General features: G+C 40.4%; 1 protein-coding gene and 1 long non-coding RNA gene across 5 annotated transcripts in view; one reads left to right on the forward strand and one right to left on the reverse strand.

Annotated features, from left to right (window-relative positions):
• The window catches only part of ptprea (protein tyrosine phosphatase receptor type Ea), a 201,916-nt gene that overhangs the window by 178,696 nt on the left and 804 nt on the right, over positions 1-22,416 (forward strand). For all 4 annotated transcript variants that reach the window (XM_034193180.1, XM_034193179.1, XM_034193181.1 and 1 more), the window contains 10 exons: positions 2,954-3,051; positions 3,715-3,834; positions 6,051-6,211; positions 6,436-6,571; positions 6,661-6,810; positions 12,963-13,056; positions 13,163-13,239; positions 15,819-15,953; positions 16,125-16,250; positions 19,556-19,707. In XM_034193180.1, the coding sequence (XP_034049071.1) occupies positions 2,954-3,051; positions 3,715-3,834; positions 6,051-6,211; positions 6,436-6,571; positions 6,661-6,810; positions 12,963-13,056; positions 13,163-13,239; positions 15,819-15,953; positions 16,125-16,250; positions 19,556-19,707 (1,249 nt within the window). The remainder of the gene's footprint in view (positions 1-2,953; positions 3,052-3,714; positions 3,835-6,050; positions 6,212-6,435; positions 6,572-6,660; positions 6,811-12,962; positions 13,057-13,162; positions 13,240-15,818; positions 15,954-16,124; positions 16,251-19,555; positions 19,708-22,416) is intronic.
• LOC117530293 lies at positions 23-20,706 on the reverse strand. Its single transcript, XR_004566292.1, has 4 exons — positions 20,695-20,706; positions 19,858-19,865; positions 17,119-17,121; positions 23-135 (listed from the first exon to the last, which is right to left on the reverse strand). It is a non-coding gene; the product is annotated as an uncharacterized LOC117530293 (long non-coding RNA).

Consider the following 22,416-nt stretch of genomic DNA (forward strand, 5'->3'; position numbering starts at 1 on the left):
TCAAAGATGCTCTGAGATGAAAAACAATGAAAACCAGGACATTTTCATCACTTTCCAAAAAACAACTCAGGACGGCCAGGACAGGATGTGAAAAACAGGACATGTCCTGGGAAAACAGGACATTTGGTCACCCTACTGAAAGGCTAATACTACTTTTTCCAGGCCAGGCCCAACTTCGATGGCCTAATTTTCAAGTAATTATTCTGATCAAAAATATGAAAAAAATGAACGAAAATAGATACAAACATCATAACAGCACCAGAGATTAAAGTTTTCTGGGAATTGATGCATTTCCATTGTTGTGTTCCATGGCACGTTGACTATTAGGCTTCATTTAAAAAAAAATCTGTGTTAGCACTTAGTATTAGCTTATGAGGTTATGCTAGCCACTGTTAATACGATGCTAACCTGCTTTGATGCTAACCAAGGTTGATCCCAACTGTTTCCTGAAGGCAAAGAAACTATAGTACCAAGAGGGAACACTCAATAGAACACCCCACAGCAACAGATTCCCCCTGTGGCTTCGAAAAAAAATCACAGCAGCTATTGTAGAGGTGAACTTTTTTTTTTGTTGTTTTCTTGCCTTTTCCTCATACTTTAATGCTTTGAACAAGTAAAATAAGCACATTAATACATGAATAGCCGTAACATGTTCATAACATGTAATGAGTCAACACTTTAACCGTACAGTCACTTTCGCTTGTGGTGTCAAATCTGATGTATCAGAATAATATACTTTGACATCACAAATATAAAGCAGATTACAGATAACTGGATATATATTTATATAGCGCTTTTCCATCTGATCTGATGTGTTGACAGCATTGCGATTCCTCCTCAAAAATAAAAGCTGATGTTGGAATATTACGCTTTACTTTGCATTTGGTCATTAGAGTGCGAGTTTTCTGAACTGCAGTTCATATTTCTGTCTGAACCTGACGCTGTTCATGTGTCTGTTTTCATCCATCCATCCATCCATCCATTTTCTTCCGCTTTATCCGGAGTCGGGTCGCGGGGGCAGCAGCTCAAGCAAAGCCGCCCAGACCTCCCGATCCACACACACCTCCCCCAGCTCCTCCGGGGGAACCCCAAGGCGTTCCCAAGCCAGCCGAGAGATGTAGTACCTCCAGCGTGTCCTGGGTCTTCCCTGGGGCCTCCGCCCAGTGGGACGTGCCCGGAACACCTCTCCAGCGAGGCATCCAGGGGACATCCAGAAAAGATGCCCAAGCCACCTCAACTGACTCCTTTCGACGTGGAGGAGCAGCAGCTCGACTCCGAGCTCCTCCAGAGTGACCGAGCTCCTCACCCTATCTCTAAGGGAGCGCCCAGCCACCCTGCAGAGGAAACTCATCTCGGCCGCTTGTACTCACAATCTCGTTCTTTCCGTCATGAGCCAAATCTCATGACCATAGGTGAGGATCGGAACGTAGATCGATCGGTAAATCGAGAGCTTTGCCCCCCTACTCAGCTCTCTCTTCACCACGACGGTCCGATACAGCGACCGCATCACTGCAGATGCTGCACCGATCCGTCTATCGATCTCATGCTCCATCCGTCCCTCACTTGTGAACAAGACCCTGAGATACTTAAACTCATCCACTTGAGGCAAGGACACTCCACCGACCTGAAGAGGGCAAAGCAGCTTTTTCCGGTCGAGAACCATGGCCCCGGATTTGGAGATGCTGATTTTCATCCCAGATGCTTCACACTCGGCTGCAAACCGCCCCAGTGCACGCTGAAGGTCCTGATTTGACGAAGCCAACAGAACCACATCATCCGCAAACAGCAGAGAGGAGATTCTGTGGTTCCCAAACCAGACCCCCTCTACACCCTGGCTGCGCCTAGAAATTCTGTCCATAAAAATAATGAACAGAACCGGTGACAAAGGGCAGCCCTGGCGGAGGCCAACGTGCACTGGAAACAGGTTTGACTTACTATCGGCAATGCGAACCAAGCTCCTGCTGCGGTCGTACAGGGACCGGATAGCCCTTAGCAAAGGACCCCGTACTCGGATAGCCCTTAGCAAAGGACCCCGTACTCCCGGAGCACTCCCCACAGGGTGCCCCGAGGGACACGGTCGAACGCCTTCTCCAGATCCACAAAACACATGTGGACTGGTTGGGCGAACTCCCATGAACCCTCGAGCACCCGATGGAGCATGTAGAGCTGGTCCAGTGTGCCGCGACCAGGACGAAAACCACACTGCTCCTCCTGAATCCGAGGTTCGACCATCGCTTGAATTCTCCTCTCCGGTACTCTGGAATAGACCTTACCGGGGAGGCTGAGGAGTGTGATCCCCCTATAGTTGGAACACACCCTCCGGTCCCCCTTCTTAAACAGAGGGACCACCACCCCGGTCTGCCAATCCAGAGGCAGAGGTGTCTATTTTCATTCAAAACAAATCCCCAGCCCGCGATCAGGAAGAATTGCTGTTAGATCCTGTATTTAATTTTTTTAAATTAACAAAAACAAAGTTTACATAATTTGATGGAGACACAGCACGCAGAGTAAATTAAGCTTTTTTTAAAAATCACAGCTTGACAAAAACATCCACATAAGACGTCTGACAGTACTTTAATTCCTTACTGTGGTGCAGCGTTTCAAAGATGTTTTTAAAGAGGTTCTTGTGTTTGCTCCAGGTGCGTTTCTCAGCTGCCAACAGGCACAAAATAAATCACTTATGTCTAAAATGCATTGGAGTGTCATCTCTTGGTACTCTGTTCTCTTTGCTGAAGGGTAAGTGTCCATCACATACTGACACGACGTGTGCTAATGCTAACTAACGGTTAGCTTTTAATCTAATACGGCCCCTCAGTAGTCAGTCATGCCAGTCCACTTTAAATAGCAATACACTCTGAAAACGTACCTTTCTTGGCGTATCTAATCACTGCATTGATTCTTTGATTGCCATATTTCTCCTCTAAATTAATAAACTAAATTCTTTGCCTCTCAGGTCCAAAAGAAGACACCGTTGCAGATTACTGGAGGATGATTTGGGAGCAGAAAGTTGCGACTGTTGTCATGTTGACAAATCTGAAAGAAAGAAAAGAAGTGAGTGATTACGAAGCTTTAAAAACAAATCTTTGTTTCTCTGTTTCTGTGGCATCAAATCATTGCATTCACTCTCTGCTGCAGTGCCCATGAGCATGACGGCGCATCCACATGCACTCCTGGATTTTTGTGTTGTCCAGCCTGTGGAAGAGCGGCGAGTGTCACAAAACGATTTGCCATGAATTGAGCTGAGAAAAGATTTGACAGGCTGCGGTCAAAGACCATAAGATGGCATTGAAAGTAAACTTCATTTTACACCTGAAATTGTCTGGTGACATCGGTTTGTTCCGCTACAGCTCAGCAGCACATGTGAAGCAGAACAAATACGATCGAGAGAGACAGAGAAGACTAAAAAGATCAATGAGAAGAGAGTCGGCGAAGATTAAAATCGACGGGCGGACGATTTGAAATCAGTGATCGCATAATATGAGCTGAAGTCAGTGTACTTCATAAAATTACTCAGCGAAGTCCAGAGTGGTTTCCCTCATCTCACAGTACTCGCACCTATCTGGACTGACTGGATGTGAAATGGAAGTGTGTGTGTCTGATCCATTTATAGCGATATAGATCCTATTCAGGGGCATATTTTTCTCCAGCTGCTGTTGTGTCTGTGATGGTTTGGACTTTCCTTATGTGCTGAATGTGTCTGTTGTTTTTCTGTAGGACAAGTGTTACCAGTACTGGCCCGACCAGGGCTGCTGGACATATGGGAATGTGAGAGTGGCTGTGGAAGACTTCACTGTCCTGGTGGATTACACTATACGCAAGTTCTGCATACAATACGTGAGTGTCACGCAAATCATATGATGAAAACTGGGTGAAATTTTGGTTTATCTGATCATCCCTCCAGTCCTTCCAGTGAGTTTGATTGATTTCTGCCAAAGGTGAAATGTGCGTGATAGTCAACTTTACAATTACCCGATGTCCACAACTGTGGTGGTTCTGGAATTGCCCAGATGACATCAAATTTAACAAAAATGAATGATTGGGGTCAAGGTCATAGGTCAGAGTCAAAGGTCAGAATGTAAGTTTTGAACTCCAGTTTCCACCATATGTGGCACACGTATGGGTGTAGGTTCCGGAACTGGCCAGCAAGATCAAATTGCTAAAAAAAAAAAAAAAAAAGTCGGTCATCGGTGTCAAGGTCATCCTCGCAGGTCGTTTTGCTGATTTCTGTGAAAGTTGGGCCAATAGTTGCTGTTAAGAAATTAGCTTGGGTCAAGGAGTTTGTTTTTTTAAGCCAATTTTAATAAAATGTGGTCACATTCCAGAAGTGCCCTGGCAAAGTCAGCCAGAGATCAATCATTTGGGTGAAGGTCAACGTTGCAACTGTTGCTTTGTTAATGCCCACGGGTGCCATTACCTAATTTCAGCTAAAACAACAAGGTATTGAGCGTCCCGTTATCAATAAATTGTAATGCTGCCTTTGTGTTGGATGGATTTCTTTGGTTGACAAATTAAGAAATATGTACTGAAATGTCTTTTTTATCTTTTGATAGTGTATTTGAAAAAACAAAACGGTCAGCTGTGTTACTGACCCAATAACACAACCACACTGGGATTTGGGTAAATAGACTAGTGGCAGTTCTGATATGAAAATTTTAAGTTTGAAGATTTATAATATAAGTAGACCAAATCCTCATTTAAGTTGGGGGGATTCATCAGGGAAGGATTGAGAGAAAAAAAAAAAAACAGTTGATATTGACATAAAACAACCCAAAACAAAAACAAATCTACATCTACCATAATAAATTCCAGTAATTAATACTCTGCTCGGGACAGTGGGTAGTTTTTAGAGGTTTGTGGTAAAACTTGATTGTGCTCAAATTCAAACTCTTTGGGATGTCCAATTCAAATTTTATGCTGCTTTTCCAGCGTCTGGAAAAACACACACACACACACACACACACACACACACACCACACACACACACACACACACACACACACACACACACACACACACACACACACACACACACACACACACACACACACACACACACACACACACACACACACACACACACACACACACAGCCAGAAGGAAGATTAAAGCAAGAAGAAAATACTTAGATGGGGAAATCTGTGCTTCCAAATGCAGCTGTGCAGTCCAAAATCAAAAACAAATTGAGACTGTGTGGAAAATGTGTCCAGGACCTGTTCAAAACAAGGGACTCCAGTTATAATTTGCAAGGAACATTATTATTTAAAAAATCAAAGATTGGTACTACTGTAACAAGTCATTGTGCTTCTGTTAAAGGTGTTAAAATTTGGAATTTGTGCTCAGATAACATAAAATCACATGGTGACTTGGGTGGCTTTGATAGGCTCTACAAAAATCATCATTATCATCTAATTACTAGGTTTATCGATTTTGTTTGGGTGGGCGTTTATAAGCTTTTGCTTCTGCCTACACCCTTTCAGGCACATGGGTGTGGTGTTGGATTGTTTTCTTTCTGTTATTTTGATTCTGTGTGTGCTGAATAAATTAATTAATTAATTCATTCAAAATGCAAATTAAAGCAAACAAAAACCCTGCATTCTTCTTTCTGGTCAACTTTATTCGTAAATCCATAAATATTTTGAATAAGCATTTTTCCAGAGCTGCATGAAATTTCACTTCTTGATTGCGTGTGTTGGTAGATGTTTAACTGACAGGTTTCAGATTTGAGTTTGAAGAATGGCCCGGGAGTTTGTTACAGATACTTAAAAAACAACAACAACAAAAAAGAGGTTCTGGAATCCATATCCATCAACACTGAAATTTACAAAGTGCTTTCTCTTTATGAGATACAGACCTGAGGTTTGTGTATATCACAACTTAATCATCAACTTAAACATCACTTGATAATCCAACACACAGTCAAAGCAGTGATGTTGAAAATAATTAAATGTATTGGTTGGGGGTGGGGGGGTAGGATAATATTTCCAGTATTTAAGTGAGCGTTATCTCTTTCCACACATTATGACAGTGACATTTGTGTGTCTGCATTTCAGGCCAGCGACGTCTCCAAGACTCCTCGTCTGGTTACCCAGCTCCACTTCACCAGCTGGCCCGACTTCGGCGTTCCCTTCTCCCCCATCGGCATGCTCAAATTCCTCAAGAAGGTCAAAGCAGTCAATCCGCCTTTTTCTGGGCCCATTGTAGTTCACTGCAGGTACCAGCAGAGGGTGCTGCAGGATGCTAGTGCTTCTTACGTTGTTGTTGACAAATGGAACGAATGGACAGTGACTTTAACCGGGTTTAATTACGATCTTTGGAGAACAGTTCATCGTCGTCTTCCTGTGTTTGTGTTCAAATAAACACTGGAAACGTTTGTGTTTACAAACACACATGTTGCCCTTTGATTCATCCTGTCTGTGTTTTGTTCCTTCTCTGCAGCGCTGGTGTGGGAAGGACCGGAACCTTCATCGTTATAGACGCCATGATCGACATGATGCACGCCGAGCAGAAAGTGGACGTGTTTGGCTTCGTCGCTAAGATACGAGAACAGCGCTCGCAGCTCATCCAAACAGATGTGAGTTGCACTTGTCACACTCTTTGGTTGCTGTTGTTGTTGTTGCTGTTGTGTGTTAATGCGTATGGTTGTGTGTGTTCTCACCTCAGATGCAGTACTCATTCATCTACCAGGCCCTGCTGGAATACTACCTCTACGGGGACACAGAGTTGGACGTGTCGTCTCTAGAAGGACATCTGCACAAACTGCACAACACCTTTGCACCCGGTGACCGGGTCGGCCTGGAGGAGGAGTTTAAGGTAACGACCCCACAAAATGCCATTAAGTCAAACCTGTTGATCACCATCGTGGTGGACTTTGGCCTGAGTTACTACCACACAGAGGGGACTACTTTTGTTACATTGCTGCCAGGCCATACTGCTCACTTTTATCCTGATATGTCATCTTTGATAGTGATAGTTGAAGACTGATACTGAGCGCTGAACTTTGATCTCGGTCAATGAAATTTCGTCCTGATTACTGATACTCCCAATTGCTAATCTTTGATCATGTTCTTGAATTTAGAGCCTCATCTCTGACCTTTGATCTTGCCAGTGGTGGGCACAGTTCTGCTAATCTGCTAACCACTAATTAGTGAAGCAGATATTTTTGTTAGCGGATTAGCTTGTCAGCTAACTTTAGAAACCATCAGCGGACAATTATCTTCCACTGAATTTAGTTCTGCTAACATTTTTTTTTTTTTGCTGGCAGAGATCAAACTGAACGGTCAGAAACATGTAAAAACCTAAAACCCTACATGGTTGTTGCTTTGCAATAAGCAGACCGCTGTGAGAAGCTCAGTCCTCCCCCAGTAAAAGTGGGTAGACCAGCTGCTATTGCAAAAAAGAAAAAGAAGAAGAAGAAGAAAGGAAAAAAAAAAAAAAAAAAAAAAACCCCAACCCGTCATTTACTTTCAACATGCCGATACTCACAGAGTGGCCAGGAAGTTATGAAGCGCAAAGGACCTTTCGCTCATGGTTTCATTTAAAACCATCTAATAGTTTTTGAAATTAACATCACCTTTGTCGATTTTACAAAGTGAAAACATCAACTATATGTTTTAGTTTTAAAATAATGCACGAATTCCGAAGGTTTGATGTTAGACACGTGCTGAAATGCATTATGGGAAAATTCTAATGACCTGCTTCCTCCTCCTCCCCTCCATCAAAATGCAGAGAAAACTGCCATCTACTGGATGGGAGTGTAAATAGACCAACATATTCAGAATGTCTCAATATAAGTGAATCACAGATCACAGGCATTGTAAAAACCAACACACAAGTTACAGTAACTTTACAGGTGGTGTCAAAATTGTTTTTTTTATTTTTTATTTCAGTTTCACGACAGTATATCATTTTAAAGTACCACAGTTTGCCCCATTGAGATGTCACATAATCCCTTGCGCACCAGAGAGTTGCTGCAGTCAAAATAATACTGAGAAACTACATGACAACAATTGCAAATGAACATTATATGACCAAAATGTAACTTTTATGCCTTTCATAACATTTTTAAGAGACTGCTGTATCGGACCCTGAAAATTTGCTAAAACAAATATTCCAAATATTCCGTGTCTGCTACCATTAACCTGCATGGAACTTCATAAACACAAACCAAATTTCAAACATTTTATATATATTATTCTGGAACAAACAGTGCTGCTGTAAAGGACAATAAGCAGGATGTTAAAGAGCAAACTTCAGTTAAAGCAATCGTGGCTCACGGCGATTTCCTGCCCACTTTAAATAACAGTGAAACAACCTGAGCTTCTCGCAGGTTTACATAAAACAAACACAATAACGTCTCAAAACCCAGATCATATATTCATGAGAGTTTTAGGCACAATATACAAAGAGTTTTATGTTTGGATGACGTTAATGCTGTTGTTCATGCAGGGCAGCGGTTAAATTGCAGCCTGATCAGACAGTCTCAATGCGAACTCTCTGCAGGATTTATTGGTTTAGCTTTATTAACGTTAACTTTTCAGTTAGTAGATTAACTGTTATCAAAGGTAACTTTGTGGTTAGCTGTACCCACCGCTGGATCTCGCCCTTTGATCTTGAAGGCTGAACTTGGATGTGATCAAAGAATTTTGATCTTTAATGCTGACCTTTGATCATAATAGCTGATTTTTCATCCTAATCACATATCCTTTGATCCTATTCTTTGATCATGAGAAATATTATTTAATCGTGATTACTGATATTTTTATTCAGATTGCGCACCTTTGCTCATGTTTCTGTCTTTTGAGCCTTATCTGGGCTATTTGATCCAAACCTTTGTTCTTGAATGCTGAACTTTGATCCTGATAACATATCATTGGTCCTGAACAATAATATTTCATCTTGGTTGCTGATATTTGATTCCGGTTGCTCATCTTTGTTCATGTTCTTATCTTTTGAGCCTTATCTGGAATCTTTGACCCTTAAGCCCCCATCACACATAGCAACAATGTGGAGGAGTCATTCCGACACGGCAGATGTTTTCATAATCCGATGCAGTCGGCAGAAAAAGACCCGTTGCCCGAACACATCCGGACTGCCTTGTGCACACCTGCAGAATTCAGCCCAAACATATTTCAGACAAGTTAGATGACAGAGTGCTGTCAGACGGCACCGACAAATCTCCGCTCGTCCTCATATTCCCATCGCTAAACTACCTCTCATCAGTGTGTGTCTCACATGATGGAGTGCGAGTGTGTACATGCGTAGAACGGGTGATTCGAGTGATGAGTGTGTGTCCACTCAGCAGCGCGTGTGTGTGTGTGTGTGTGTGGTCACAATGGCTGAAGGAGCCACTGCGTGTAGCGCGCCCTCGTGTGCAGAACAGGTGATCAAAGCAGTGTGCGAGTGTGTGGCCGAAATGTTTGCTTAGCTGTGTGTATGTGTTCATAAACGCTGTACCAGCCACTCCGCGTGTGCACGTGGGGTGCACATGTCCGGCTGGACTCCAAACTGTTGCTGATTGTGCTGTCGGTGCGCAATTATATCGGAGGTGGATTATGCTTTTGTCATCTGATCGGCAGTACACAGAGCAGCGCGGTGAAAGGGACCAGCTGTCTGCGCTGTGGAACTCGGGGTACCGGAAGGGAGTTACATGTTTATTTATGTCATCATGTGCTGGGCAACCATTTCCACATCATACCTGCTACAGACTTGGGAGCTGAACGTGTAATAATACGTGCGTAATTGCGTTACAGCTGTGATATCCCAGTTAAGCTGCATTGCTGGGCGCCGGACTGAGCCTCTGATGCACCCTCAGTGCCACATACATGTTATTACATGACCAACATTTCCTTTGCCGTCCCTGGCCGGGGTCCTTGGAGATGGACAAACGTGGAACAACATTTCGGCAGGCTTTGCTGTGACCGATCGATCTCAGAGCTGAATCAACTGCGATCAGATCGTTTCAGATGCTGTTTTGATGCTGTCAGAATATGTAAATTGCGGTCAGATCATAGTCAGATTACACATGGATCGCTGTCGGATTGGTGTCCCATCTCGACGTCGCCTGGAGAATTATGAACATGTGCGTCACACTTGGGGTCATCGGCCGATTTTGACCAACTGTGTCGACTTCCGCAGATGGCTGTCAGAGAGTGTGGAAATGAAATCTGACACCCTTCGGATGTGCGCCAATTCATAAATCCGATGCCACTCTGCATGATTCCGGCTGTGTGTGACGGGGGTGTTACCATTGATCTTGAATGCTGAACTTTGATCCTTAATGTTGACTTTTGATCTTGATCATATTTTGTTGATCCTAACTTTTGAATCTAATCACTAATACTTGCTCATACTGAACATCTTGGGTGATGTTTAAACTACTGTGACATGTACAAATAATCTAGAAAATAACTGTCATGTAAATAGATCCGTTTTATTCTAATTAATAACTTTTCTAGACTGAAGTGTGGGATGAGCTGCTTGGTCTACTGCTGCCATTACCTGGACCAGATATTCAGCAGAAAATGAATGAATGATGGAAATAAATTCAGTATTGAAACCTGAATGAAGGCACCCGTTAAAGAATTTTGTTAATGTAAAATTAAGACACAATTAAAATAATGAATAATGCATTTTATTTCCTTATTTTTACAAAAAAAATCTGATAATAATGCAAAGGATACTGGGACATGGTAGGTGGGAATATTTAACAAGTTCTAATTACTGACTGCTCATTATTGTTTGGATGTAAGTCCTATTTCCAACACCATCTTGCATCAACATTACAAACCAAAAACATGTGCCAATTATCAAATAGCACATTAAATTCCCAGCTGCAGAACTGTGCCATCTGAGGTTGGAAGCAAACATTTGGGTACCCGTGCATCATAAATTATACATTTTTAATGATAGAAAGTAGAAAGAGGGGAAAAAGCTTAAATTTGTTTACACATGCATAAACGACATATTTTTAATGAGAGAAAAAAAAGACAAAAAAATTATTTAAATGTTTACTTTTGTTTTACAAAAAACTTAAGTATAATCGAAGCCAAACAAAAAATAATAGATTGCATGAGTCATCACTGATAAAGTAGTTACATTAGACAAATCAGAATATGAGTCCCAGTCATTAAATGTTACTTGAAATTACATCAGTCAATAATAAATTGAGCATTTTCACAGAAATGTTGTTTAATTCAGATAAGGCCCCATTAAAAAAAAAAAAAAAAAAAAAAAAATAGATGTCAGAAAAAAGTAGTGCGGGAGGACAGATTTTTATTTATTTATTTTTCTTTGAAACCGGTACATAAAATGTCATTTCAAACCTGACAAATGACACATACAGCACCTGCATACCAAGTGAGAAAGTGAAAATATCAGATAGTTTTAAAATAATTTTTGTTTCCATGTTGAATGCAGTCAGTGTCCGGCACACTAGTAGTGTGATAAACATGTGTACTGTGTGTGTTAGTAAGACGGAGCAACGGACTGCAATTTACGGGTCCGGCTCAGTAACTTTCGGCTGTCTTCGGCCAAAGCATACTCGCCAGCTAGCGGATGTGCCGGTGTCCCGTCGAGATGAGGTGAACGTCGAGATGAGGTGCGTCGCGCTACTGCGCATGCGTGCCGGACTTGAAGACGTCACTACTCGAGATGAGGTGCCTCGCGCAACTACACGTGGGGAGACGCACAGGCATGCGCATTTTGTTTATATTTTTGTTTTTGTTTTTTCCGTCAACGTTTTTTTATTAATTGTATTCAGTGTATTTGTAGCCTAGTAAGTAAAACATTTTCTGTATTTTACGTTAAGAGCATAAATGTATGTATATGTATATTTTGCCTGTTGAAATAAGCTAACTCCAGGTTAAAAATACTTATTGTTTTATAGTGAGTAGATTTTATACATTACTACATTTGAACAATTTATACATTTACTTGCCCATCAAAATAAGCGAACTTCGTCAAGTAATTTTTTTCAGTGCACACATAGGTTACGTGAGGAACCTCATCTCGACAGAACACCAGTTCTTGCACCAGCTGTACCATTGTCAATGAAATTCGCCAAAATAAAAATATAAATAAATTTTGGGCCGATTTCGACATGCAAGCATGGGTTTTTTTTAATGGGGCCTAAATGTGTGGAGATTTGTTTGAGGAAAGAGCAGTACTTTCTTCTAATAATTTATTTACCGATGTTGTTATTGATGTTATTAAAAGTTGATTTGATGTACAAGCAAAAATGTACTAAAAAAAAGCTATATTAAGCTCTGTGCTGTAAAATAAAACATGTTATTAATTTAAAAAAAAAAACTTGACCCACAATCATTGAACATTTTGTATTTTCCCCATAATTCATTTTAAAAACATACTGAACAGAGTTTAAATGCAAAATGTGTTTGGATGTTGATCTTTATTTATGTCAACATTCATTAGAGTTTGTGAATTTTCTTACCAACAAACACTTTTGGAAATGAGGAAACTTGTTTATAAGAACAAATGTATAATGGCTGAGTGGATCCTTGTCATTTGATTGGTGCTTTGTATGTCACGTGACATGGATTATTCATCCCATTTGTGTTGCATTGCATTTAGAGTGCAAATTTGGTTCCATACGTTTGGTACCATTGCACTGCGCGCACACACAAACACGCGCGCATGCACACATGAAGATGCGCGCACACATACACATGCGCATGCGTGCGTGTGCACACACAGACGCACACAACATGCGTGTGCACACACAAAAAAAAAAACACTGCGATGTAAGCCGTCTGACATGATTTTTTTCGCTGCACTGAGGAAGTACACAGTCTTTTTTGTACCATTGAACTCATAAACATTCGTTATTTGTATAATATTTGAAGGACAAACGTTCTGATTTCACTTTGCGAATATGCATATAAATGATCAGTGAGCATTTGTGGGTTTGTACCATTTTATCCTTTCTTTTTCTGAATTCTGAGCAGAAACTGACCAACATGCGAATAATGAAGGAAAACATGAGGACGGGGAACCTTCCTGCCAATATGAAGAAGAACAGAGTTCTGCAAATTATTCCATGTAAGCAACGGATCACAACAAACACAACACTGTGTTCATAAAGTAGCTCACTAAAAAGCGTTTGTGTTCCCTCTTTATTGCTAAATGTTTTCTTCTTCCATTCCAGATGACTTCAACAGAGTTATTCTCTCCATGAGAAGAGGGCAGGACTTCACCGACTACATCAACGCATCATTTATAGATGTAAGGCAGGGTTTTATGGCATTCTTCTTAATTATGCATGCCTGATGTGCTGAATGCTGGAGCGAAAAAAACCAGAGATGATCTGGAATGTGTATTTATGAAGGCTTCAGCAAATACAATGAGTGAATGAATAGATGGATGAATGTGTCCATCCACTTCAGTATGTTAACATGATGAACCAAAAGCACTAAAGGCTATCATCTTGGGACTATCCAAATTAAAAAGGCATGCAATAAGGATAAACTGCTTAAATTTTGGTGAACTGTGATGCACCACATAAAAAATAATAATAAAAAATGAAGCAAGATTGTTTTACTAATTTCATGTTGACACAGTGGATGAGTTCTTCTAGGTGGTCAGATTTGTTCAGTGTACATATGTTGAAGGTACTGATTTTTATGTGATTTCCGCATTTAATAAATTTGGTCACAAATTGATCCCAGTTGGCACTGCTCCATCGTGGATCGTTCCTGAGGCAGGGATGCTGGTCCTGCTTGGAACTGGTAGGTCACAGGCTTTAACCGTGAAGCTGTCGGCCGTACTTCTCTTTTTGACGCAGCTCGCCACACCTGCATCAGGATTTTTCTGTAGGGGTTTTCCTTCCCTTAGTCACAGGTTTGCGTTGTGTAACGGTGACGGATACTGGACTCTCACCACTGTTGCTCTTTGACCAGTGGCTACATTGACGGAGAAGTGCAGCATGCGTCTTCACTTGCAAAGCCTATAGTTTATTAGTAGGCATTTCTCAGTATTTACAAGGAAAACACTGGTGACACCTGTTAACCTCATTGAGAGCTTTTACCCCCACAAGGAGACATGCTTGCTCACTTCCTCTTCATAAAAAATGCTGAATTATGTTCTCCACATCTAGCTGGATGATAACAACAACAGTTTAAACATTTTTGCAAATTTATTAAAAATAAAAAAAAATTAAGAAATCACATGTACATCATAAGTATTCACACCCTTTGCTCAATACCAGAGGTGGGAGTAAGTCACTGTCAAGTGATTCTCAAGTCATGAACCAGCAAGTCCTAAGTCAAGTCTCAGGTCAGCTTGCAAACAATTGGTGGCTATGATGTGCTCAGTACTTTGTTGATGCACTTTTGGCACCAATTACACCCTCGAGACCTCTTGAATATGATGTCTCAAGCTTGGTACACTTATCTTTGGGCAGTTTTGGCTGGAACACCCAAGGACATTCACAGAGTTGTCCTGAAGCCACTCCTTTGATATCTTGGCTGTGTGCTTAGAGTCATTGTCCTGCTGAAAGATGAACCATCGGAGCAGTCTGAGGTCAAGAGCGCTCTGGAGCAGGTTTTCCTCCAGGATGTCTCTGTACATTGCTCCATTCATCTTTCCCTCAATCCTGACTAGTCTCCCAGTTCCTGCCGCTGAAGAACATTCCCACAGCATGATGCTGCCACCGCCATGCTTCACTGTAGGGATGGTGCCTGGTTTCCTTCAAACATGACGCCTAGCATTCACACCATAGAGTTCAATCTTCATCTCATCAGATCAGAGAATTTTGTTTCTCATGGTCAGCGCTTTGACTATGAAAGTGCTGTATAAATGTGCTATATAAAATCGCTATGTAAATTATCAAATTTATTATTGTTTTGTTTGATAATTTATTATTTACAACACTTTGTCAATTTTTTTCTACCTGAAAGTGCTGTGCATAACAATAATAATGACAGCATTAATAATAATAATAATAATTATTATTATTTTCAATATTTATTTATTTATTCATTCTTTCATTTCCAAAATCTCGGTCTGGTGGCTACTACTGCTTGTAATATCATCTACAGATGAAAAATAAGATTTACAAATGTGAACAATGAATTTGTGAACAATTTTGTGTACTCAAATGCATGTTTCAGTCCACACATAAATACCAATTAATTTGCACATGTAAAGCAGTTCTACAAATGCACACATCACAACATGAATAAATATTCAGATTTTATGAGACTTTTATCTTCAACTTCACAGATCTGATAACGTATATTGGAGATATAGTCAAAGTATAATTGGTTTCTGTCTGTTACTTTGAATCCACCAAACACCCAGATGTCCCACTTTTTGACGAGCACTTAAACGCAGCATGCTTGTATGGATCTGTGAGAGCTTGAGATCATGAAAAATCTCAAAACTTCACACACAAATGTAGCCTTTTGAAAAGTATTATCAAATCTGTGATGTTGAAGTGAAAAAAATCTGTTCATAGCCTATTGTGTACATACAATACTGTCTTGCTGTATTGTTCCAAATATGCAGACATAGTTTTTTCCTTTAAAACACATCTGAAAAACATGGCGGCATCTTAAAATCAGACATGTCTTACATTCGGGCCACTACAGTATTGTCTTTATAGTATGTGATGCATGCGTTTAAGAAATTGCAATCGTGATTTACAACATGCATTCATGAGTAACCACATTTACACACAGACTGTTATTCTCATTTGTAAATCCTATTTTTTTTTTTTTTTTTTTTTACTTGTAGATCATGTCATTTAGATTCATGACTATTTAGAGACTAATTTGTCTTCATATCAAATGGTTGTGTTTCAGGGCTACAGACAGAAGGACTACTTTATAGCCACCCAGGGCCCTCTGCCACATACAGTGGAGGATTTCTGGAGAATGGTGTGGGAATGGAAATGTCACTCTATTGTCATGCTCACTGAGCTTCAGGAGAGGGAGCAGGTAAGCTGCGATGCCTGCAAGCAAACTAACTTCTGGCTTTGAACAAATACCCAGTCAACATAAAAAATTTGCCTTCATGTGCAGTAAATAAATAAAATGAATTGTTTCATATTTGGGCAAAATTCCCGTTGAATGACTGCATTCTTAGGATTTGTCTGCATGTGTTTGCAGGACAAATGTTGCCAGTACTGGCCCACAGAAGCCACAGTCACCTATGGAAATTATACAGTAGAACTGAAGGGTGACACTTTGTGTGACACCTTCAGTCTACGAGACTTGGTACTCAGCTTTGTGCCGGTAAGCAAATGAACCTCACAGTATCAAAGTGAACGCCCCGTTGCATTTACCTGTCAGTCGCTCGAAAATCAGAAAGCTGCAGTTTTCGTAGATTTTCTTTTGACTTCATGATCGTACTAGACAACTGAGTTAAGGACCGGCAGCATGCATCAACGCAGTCCTTCACCACATACACCACACTAAAGTAGCCAGCCTATACGAGGTCTGTTAGAAAAGTATCCGACCTTTTTATTTTTTTCAAAAACTATATGGATTTGAATCAGGTGCGCTTGCATCAGACAAGCTTGAACCTTCGTGCGCATGCGCGAGTTTTTTCACGCCTGTCAGTTGCGTCATTCGCCTGTGGGCAGGCTTTGAGTGAGCACTGGTCCACCCCCCTCGTTGGATTTTTATTGTTTAGGAATGGCGGAGCGACTGCCGCATTGTTCCATGAAAATTCTTTCAGAAACTCTGCCAGACAGCCAGATGGAAACCATTTGGAAGATTCAGATGGCTTTCGGTGAAGATTCTATCGGTATCACACGGATTAAGGACCATTAAAACTGGATTAAAAATGGCCCACGGCGGTGGAGGGCGCACCGCGCCCCAAGCGGCCATCGACAGGCTGGAACGAGCAGATCACTTCCAAATTTAAGGCTCTGTTGATGCAGGACATCGTGTGACTAGCAGAGAAGTTTCAGAAGAGGTCGGAATCAGCACTTTATCGGCACATTCCACTGTTAAAGGAGATTTTGTAATGAAAGACGTGCGGACGGATTCGCGCGTCGGGACGCAGCCGCTCATGGCGTGGGACAAACAACACCTCCGTGTTGGAAGTCTCACAGGACAAGTTGGAACATGCCCAGCTGTTAAACAATTTCTCGGATACTCACTCGACTGAAAAGCCACCGAAAGTCATCTGAATCTTACGAATGGTTTCCAACACGGAGGTGTTGTTTGTTCCGCGCCATGAGCGGCTGTGTCCCGACTAAATACAATTAAAAGATTGTATTGTAAAAAGGGGCAGAAAATATAAGACTTGTTCTTCTCTCTGCTCCTTTTCATTCAATGTCTTGTAATATATTCATTTCTGCTTTTCTGTTTTTCTTTTAAATGAATGAAATAAATATTGAAAAAAAAAAGTTACTATTCATTTGACTCAATCGTACCAGTGGTACCCAAGGATCCTCTGAAGAGTCATCGTTTTAGGTCAGTGGTTAGTCTCCAAGTCTCATAACAGTACAGTAATACAGGAAGGACCACGACCCTAACGACTTGGAACTTCATTCTCCTGCAAAGATATCAACATCATTAAACACCTGTATCCAGAATTCATAAAAAAGACTGTCTCTCCAAGATTGACACTTTCACTGTATACAGATACACTTGTAATGTCCGATTTCAAGAAGTCACTGAAAGCCTGGATCTTTGACTTGATCTGGGACAAACACAGTACACCTCAAGCTTTGCAGACAGGGTGACACACACCCTTATAAAGGTTGTGATATATTTCAGTTTCACATCTAAACATGTGCAAACTGTGCACAGTGAAAGCATCTTTGTTGACTTGGCTTTCAAAGAGGTCCTCTCTTTCGTCCAGCACTTCTTCAGCTTTTTCAGATTTGAAATTGCTTCATTTGAAAAAGCTGTTCTGAAAGGTCCCAAGGACACAATGTCAGTATCAATAACTTTTCCAGGACCTGAACTGTGTTTATATGCAGCCACATGTGCTTTACGAAGTCACTGAGTATGTCTTGGAATTTATTTACACCAATCATTAAGAAAACAAACAGTATGGTACTGTATGGTAAACCTGTATGGAGCAGCCAGTTCTCAAAAACTAAATGACTGTGCAAGGAGACGAGTGAGGGAAGCCCCCAAGGAACAAAATATAAATTAACAAATATGAACTGCATAATGTGACCTCCTTTTACCTTTAAAAATACGTAATTACTTTTAGTTTGCAGTTTATTTTAAATGGTTAATTTTTACAATTTTTACATTTTTGGGACACAGACCTTGGACAAGTTAAAAGATGGCTAATCTTGACATATTTTAAGAGGTTAAATGTCACATTCTGGTTGTATTTTTATGGTATGATCGCTTGGACGTTAGTGTGGTGACATCACTTCCTGGTTTCGCTCGATACTAACTTTACTTTGTTTTTGGCTAAATATAACGCCTTTATCATATATTATGTAAAAGCTATCAAGAAATAAACACTTCTAAAAATGAAAATGGTGTTTTGTAACCTAATAACACCTCTGGAAGGATTTATGAGACATTTCGCGGATGTCAGCATGCACACTAATTTCCTCTGACTCAAAGTAACTTCCACCCTTGTCAAAAGCTCATGTACACATATACGCACACCCTCCTGCAGATGCCGTTAAAACTTAAATATTGTGTATGATTGATTGATTGATTGATTGATTGGGAGAACACAATAGAACATTATTGAACATACACAAATTGTACATAAGACAATAGGATCTTAATAATTAATTAAACAACTGCAAATTATAAAGAACACACTGCTCATGCGGCCGAGGGTATTTTTAGCATTGTGTTATTTTTTTTAAATTGTGTGATTATTACCAATTGTCTTTGTTGACATGCTGGGTCAGCACATCAGCAAGATCAGTATGTTGGTCTTGGTGGTGATGTTGTAACTTGACAATTGATCGCTTTCTTTAGGGTAGTGTCTCACTGGGCTGCGACTGTTCGCGAGGATTTGGAGACACAAAACACGCAAATTAGCGACAAGTTTTCACACTGAAATTATGACATGTTTGCAAACAAAGTGCTCAATGGCTGTGGGCTGCTATGATGCTGCTGTTATGTGAAAAGAGGCTGTGGAATACCCCAGACTGTAGGCATGGAAGGCAACACCCTTTAAAAAAATAAATAAATAACAGCCTTGCAGGGGAAATAAAACAAAGAAATAAGTGGATGTTTTGTGTGGTGACTCACCGACTTGCACCACACATTTAGGGAAACTCCCTTGTGATTGCCATTGCCATTTGCCAGCAGTCACAGCTCAGAGAGATACAACCCTTAATGATGTGAAAAAAGTCTAAAAAAAAAAAATCCATTTTTATCAAACAGCTCAGCCAGTTTTATCTCTGTACTGTCCTCAGCAGGACTCTAAAATAGGCTTATAACACTTTGTATAGATCTCAGAGCAGCATCCATCTATGCGCAACAGACCACAGTTCATTTACCATCAGTGAGAACATGTCTGCTATTAAGTTTCATATATTGACGTGAAATCACATTTGGAAGGTTTTATGATCTCTCAAGCTGCTGTGCATTTCCTCTTACAGGAGAAGCAGACGAGGCTGATCAGGCACTTCCACTTTCACGGCTGGCCGGAGATTGGCATCCCGGCCGAGGGTAAAGGCATGATCGACATCATCGCCTCAGTGCAGAGACAGCAGCAGCAGTCTGGGAACCATCCCATCGTCGTACACTGCAGGTAAAACGCCCCATTTCTCTTTTAGATGGGCATTCAGGCTGTTTCTCAAGCAGGTTTGACTTTCACTTGGTTTTTACTTGTCTTCACGAGAGGGCAGCAGGTTTAATCACACTAATGAACACGTTCACGATAGAACACTTGGCAGAGGACTTGGTCTACTGCCATGTGACAGTAGATTCACATCGACCAGGGCATATTTGTGATTTTGTGTGAGTCTGGATGAAGTGGGGGATCCACATTGTTTTTAGGGGTCCAAAATGGGGCAATAAAAGGTACTTTCCATCTATCAACAAAATATACTCACCATGTTTATTCCCTAATAGATCTTGGTTGGCAGGATTTGCGTTAGAGTTACTGTGCCATTGTTTGATATAACCTCCATCCTCCAAATTTGGCAGTGTCAAAGTAGAGGACGTGGAATTGCCCGTTATGACAGTTTGGTCCATAGTTCAAGCAGAGTGAAGTCACAAGGCTTGGGCTGCTAAACTTAACCTACAGTGCATCCAGAAAGTATTCACAGCACTTCATGTTTTCCACATATTGCTGTGTTACAACCTTTTTCCAAAATGGATGAAATTAATTTTTTTCAAAATTCTACACCATAATGAGAATGTGAAAAAAGCTTTTTGAGATTTTTGCTAATTTATAAAAAAAAACAACAAAAAAACTAAGAAATCACATGTACCTAAGTATTCACAGTTTTTGCCATGAAGCTCAAAATTGAGGTCAGGTGGATCCTGTTTCCACTGATCATACTTGAGATGTTTCTACAGCTTAATTGGAGTCCACCTGCGATACATTTGATTGATTGGACATGATTTGGAAAAGTATATACTTGTCTACAGTGGTGGGCACAGATAACCAAAAAATTAACTAACAGATAATCAGATAACTGAAAAGTTATCTTCAATAAAGATATAACAATAAACCACCCAAAAATGTATCAGAAGTTACAGATAACCGATAACAGATAAATTCCAATATTACCTCTGACACATCTACAACTAGTAGTAAAACAAATTTAATAGCTTACAGTAATATTAAAAATAAAAACAGACCCCAACAATGAGACCACACTTTTATTTCTACATTCTGCCCCTGCTGGAAGCTCTTATTTACTACAGAGCTCCCAACACAGAGGCACTCCAAGATCAGCCATAAAGCCAACTCTGTATCAATTATGACACTCCGGTAAGGCGCAGGTCTTGAAAAATAAAGTCATGCTGACTTATGGTTTTGATTATAAATAACATTAATACCGATAGAATAACTCCATTAATGTCAATTATGTCATTTGTACAAAGTTAAAATATAACACATATCTTTTAATGTTGAGTAATGCACTAATTTTGAGGTTTTGTAACAAACATACAGATCGCAAAGGATTCTGGGTAAAAGTGCCTGGGTGGTTTTACATGCCGATAATTGCTGGTAATCTCATACACATAAAATCCTTAGAGGATTACCTTGCATCAGTGTCTCTGTAAGGTTGGATTTTAAGGTTATGCTATTAACCTATAAAGTTATTTACGGTCTAGCACCTCCTTACTTAGCTGACCTAATCAAACCCTACATACCGGCCCGGGCTCTGTGTTCTCAGCAGCGTGCAGAACTACTTTGTGTCCCTAGGGTGAATAAAAAGTCCTGCACTTGTTTTGTGGAATGATCTCCCTATGGAGAAAAAAACAGATTCTGTAGAGACATTCAAGTCAAGACTTAAGATGCATCTGTTCTCCCTCTCGTATGGTTAGCATACTGCCATAGTAGGGTACTATGCTTCTTATCCTTTTAAATTCATTTTATTAGCAATGGAACAGGTCTCGGCCTCACTTCATCTAAATTCTGGGTCTGTTAGTTGATCACTACCCCATGTGGGGGTTGGTGTTTTTGATTGGTTTAGGTCGTGCGTTGTTTCACCAACGATGAATGGGAAGTCCTTTTTTTCCCCCTGCAACTGCACAGAGGGAGAGCCGACAAGGAAGAGGAAGTCACGTTTGCTGCATGTTTCTACAAAATAGCACGCCAAAAATGACGGTAACATTCAGGAAAAAAACATTAAAATTATTAATTAATTATAATTCAAGTTTTTCTGGACCTAAAAACCGGTATATTGTTTGCAATCCACACTTTCAACACACATTCAAACTGAAACATACAGTCTGGTGGATTTGATGGGACGACTACTTAATGCGGTCACGTGACTTTTACATGGAAACAGGTCAGACCACTCCAGAGGGTTAAATGACTTTCCATGCATATTTTCATTGTTATATCTTTCTTAGCACTGTAGCACTGTGAATAAACTGTATGTTGATTGGAAACTACTCTTTAATTTTACGTATTTGTTCATTTAATTACTGATGTACATTTTGATTATCATCTGATTTTAGCATGCTAAACCTTTTTGGGAATGCTACAACATGCAGGTTTTTTCAGATTTTTAGGTCTGTTTTTCAGGGTTTAGAGCCAAATAAATAATGAAAATAAAACAAGCAAACCCCAAGCTAATTTCATGCAATAAAAATTAGCAGATAGCGTAATTTTCAGATAAGTCTTTAACAGCTTAGTGTTATCAAAGTTAACGTTTCAGTTAACAGATTAGCAGATATTGAAGCTAACGTTAGTTGTACCCACAACTGACCTGGAGTGGTGCAAAACAGAACTTTTCTTTTCACAGTGCCAGACTACATTAATATGGTAACAAATTGG

This window comes from Thalassophryne amazonica, chromosome 18 (genome assembly GCF_902500255.1).
Source record: "Thalassophryne amazonica chromosome 18, fThaAma1.1, whole genome shotgun sequence".
In the NCBI taxonomy this organism is placed as follows: Eukaryota; Metazoa; Chordata; class Actinopteri; order Batrachoidiformes; family Batrachoididae; genus Thalassophryne; species Thalassophryne amazonica.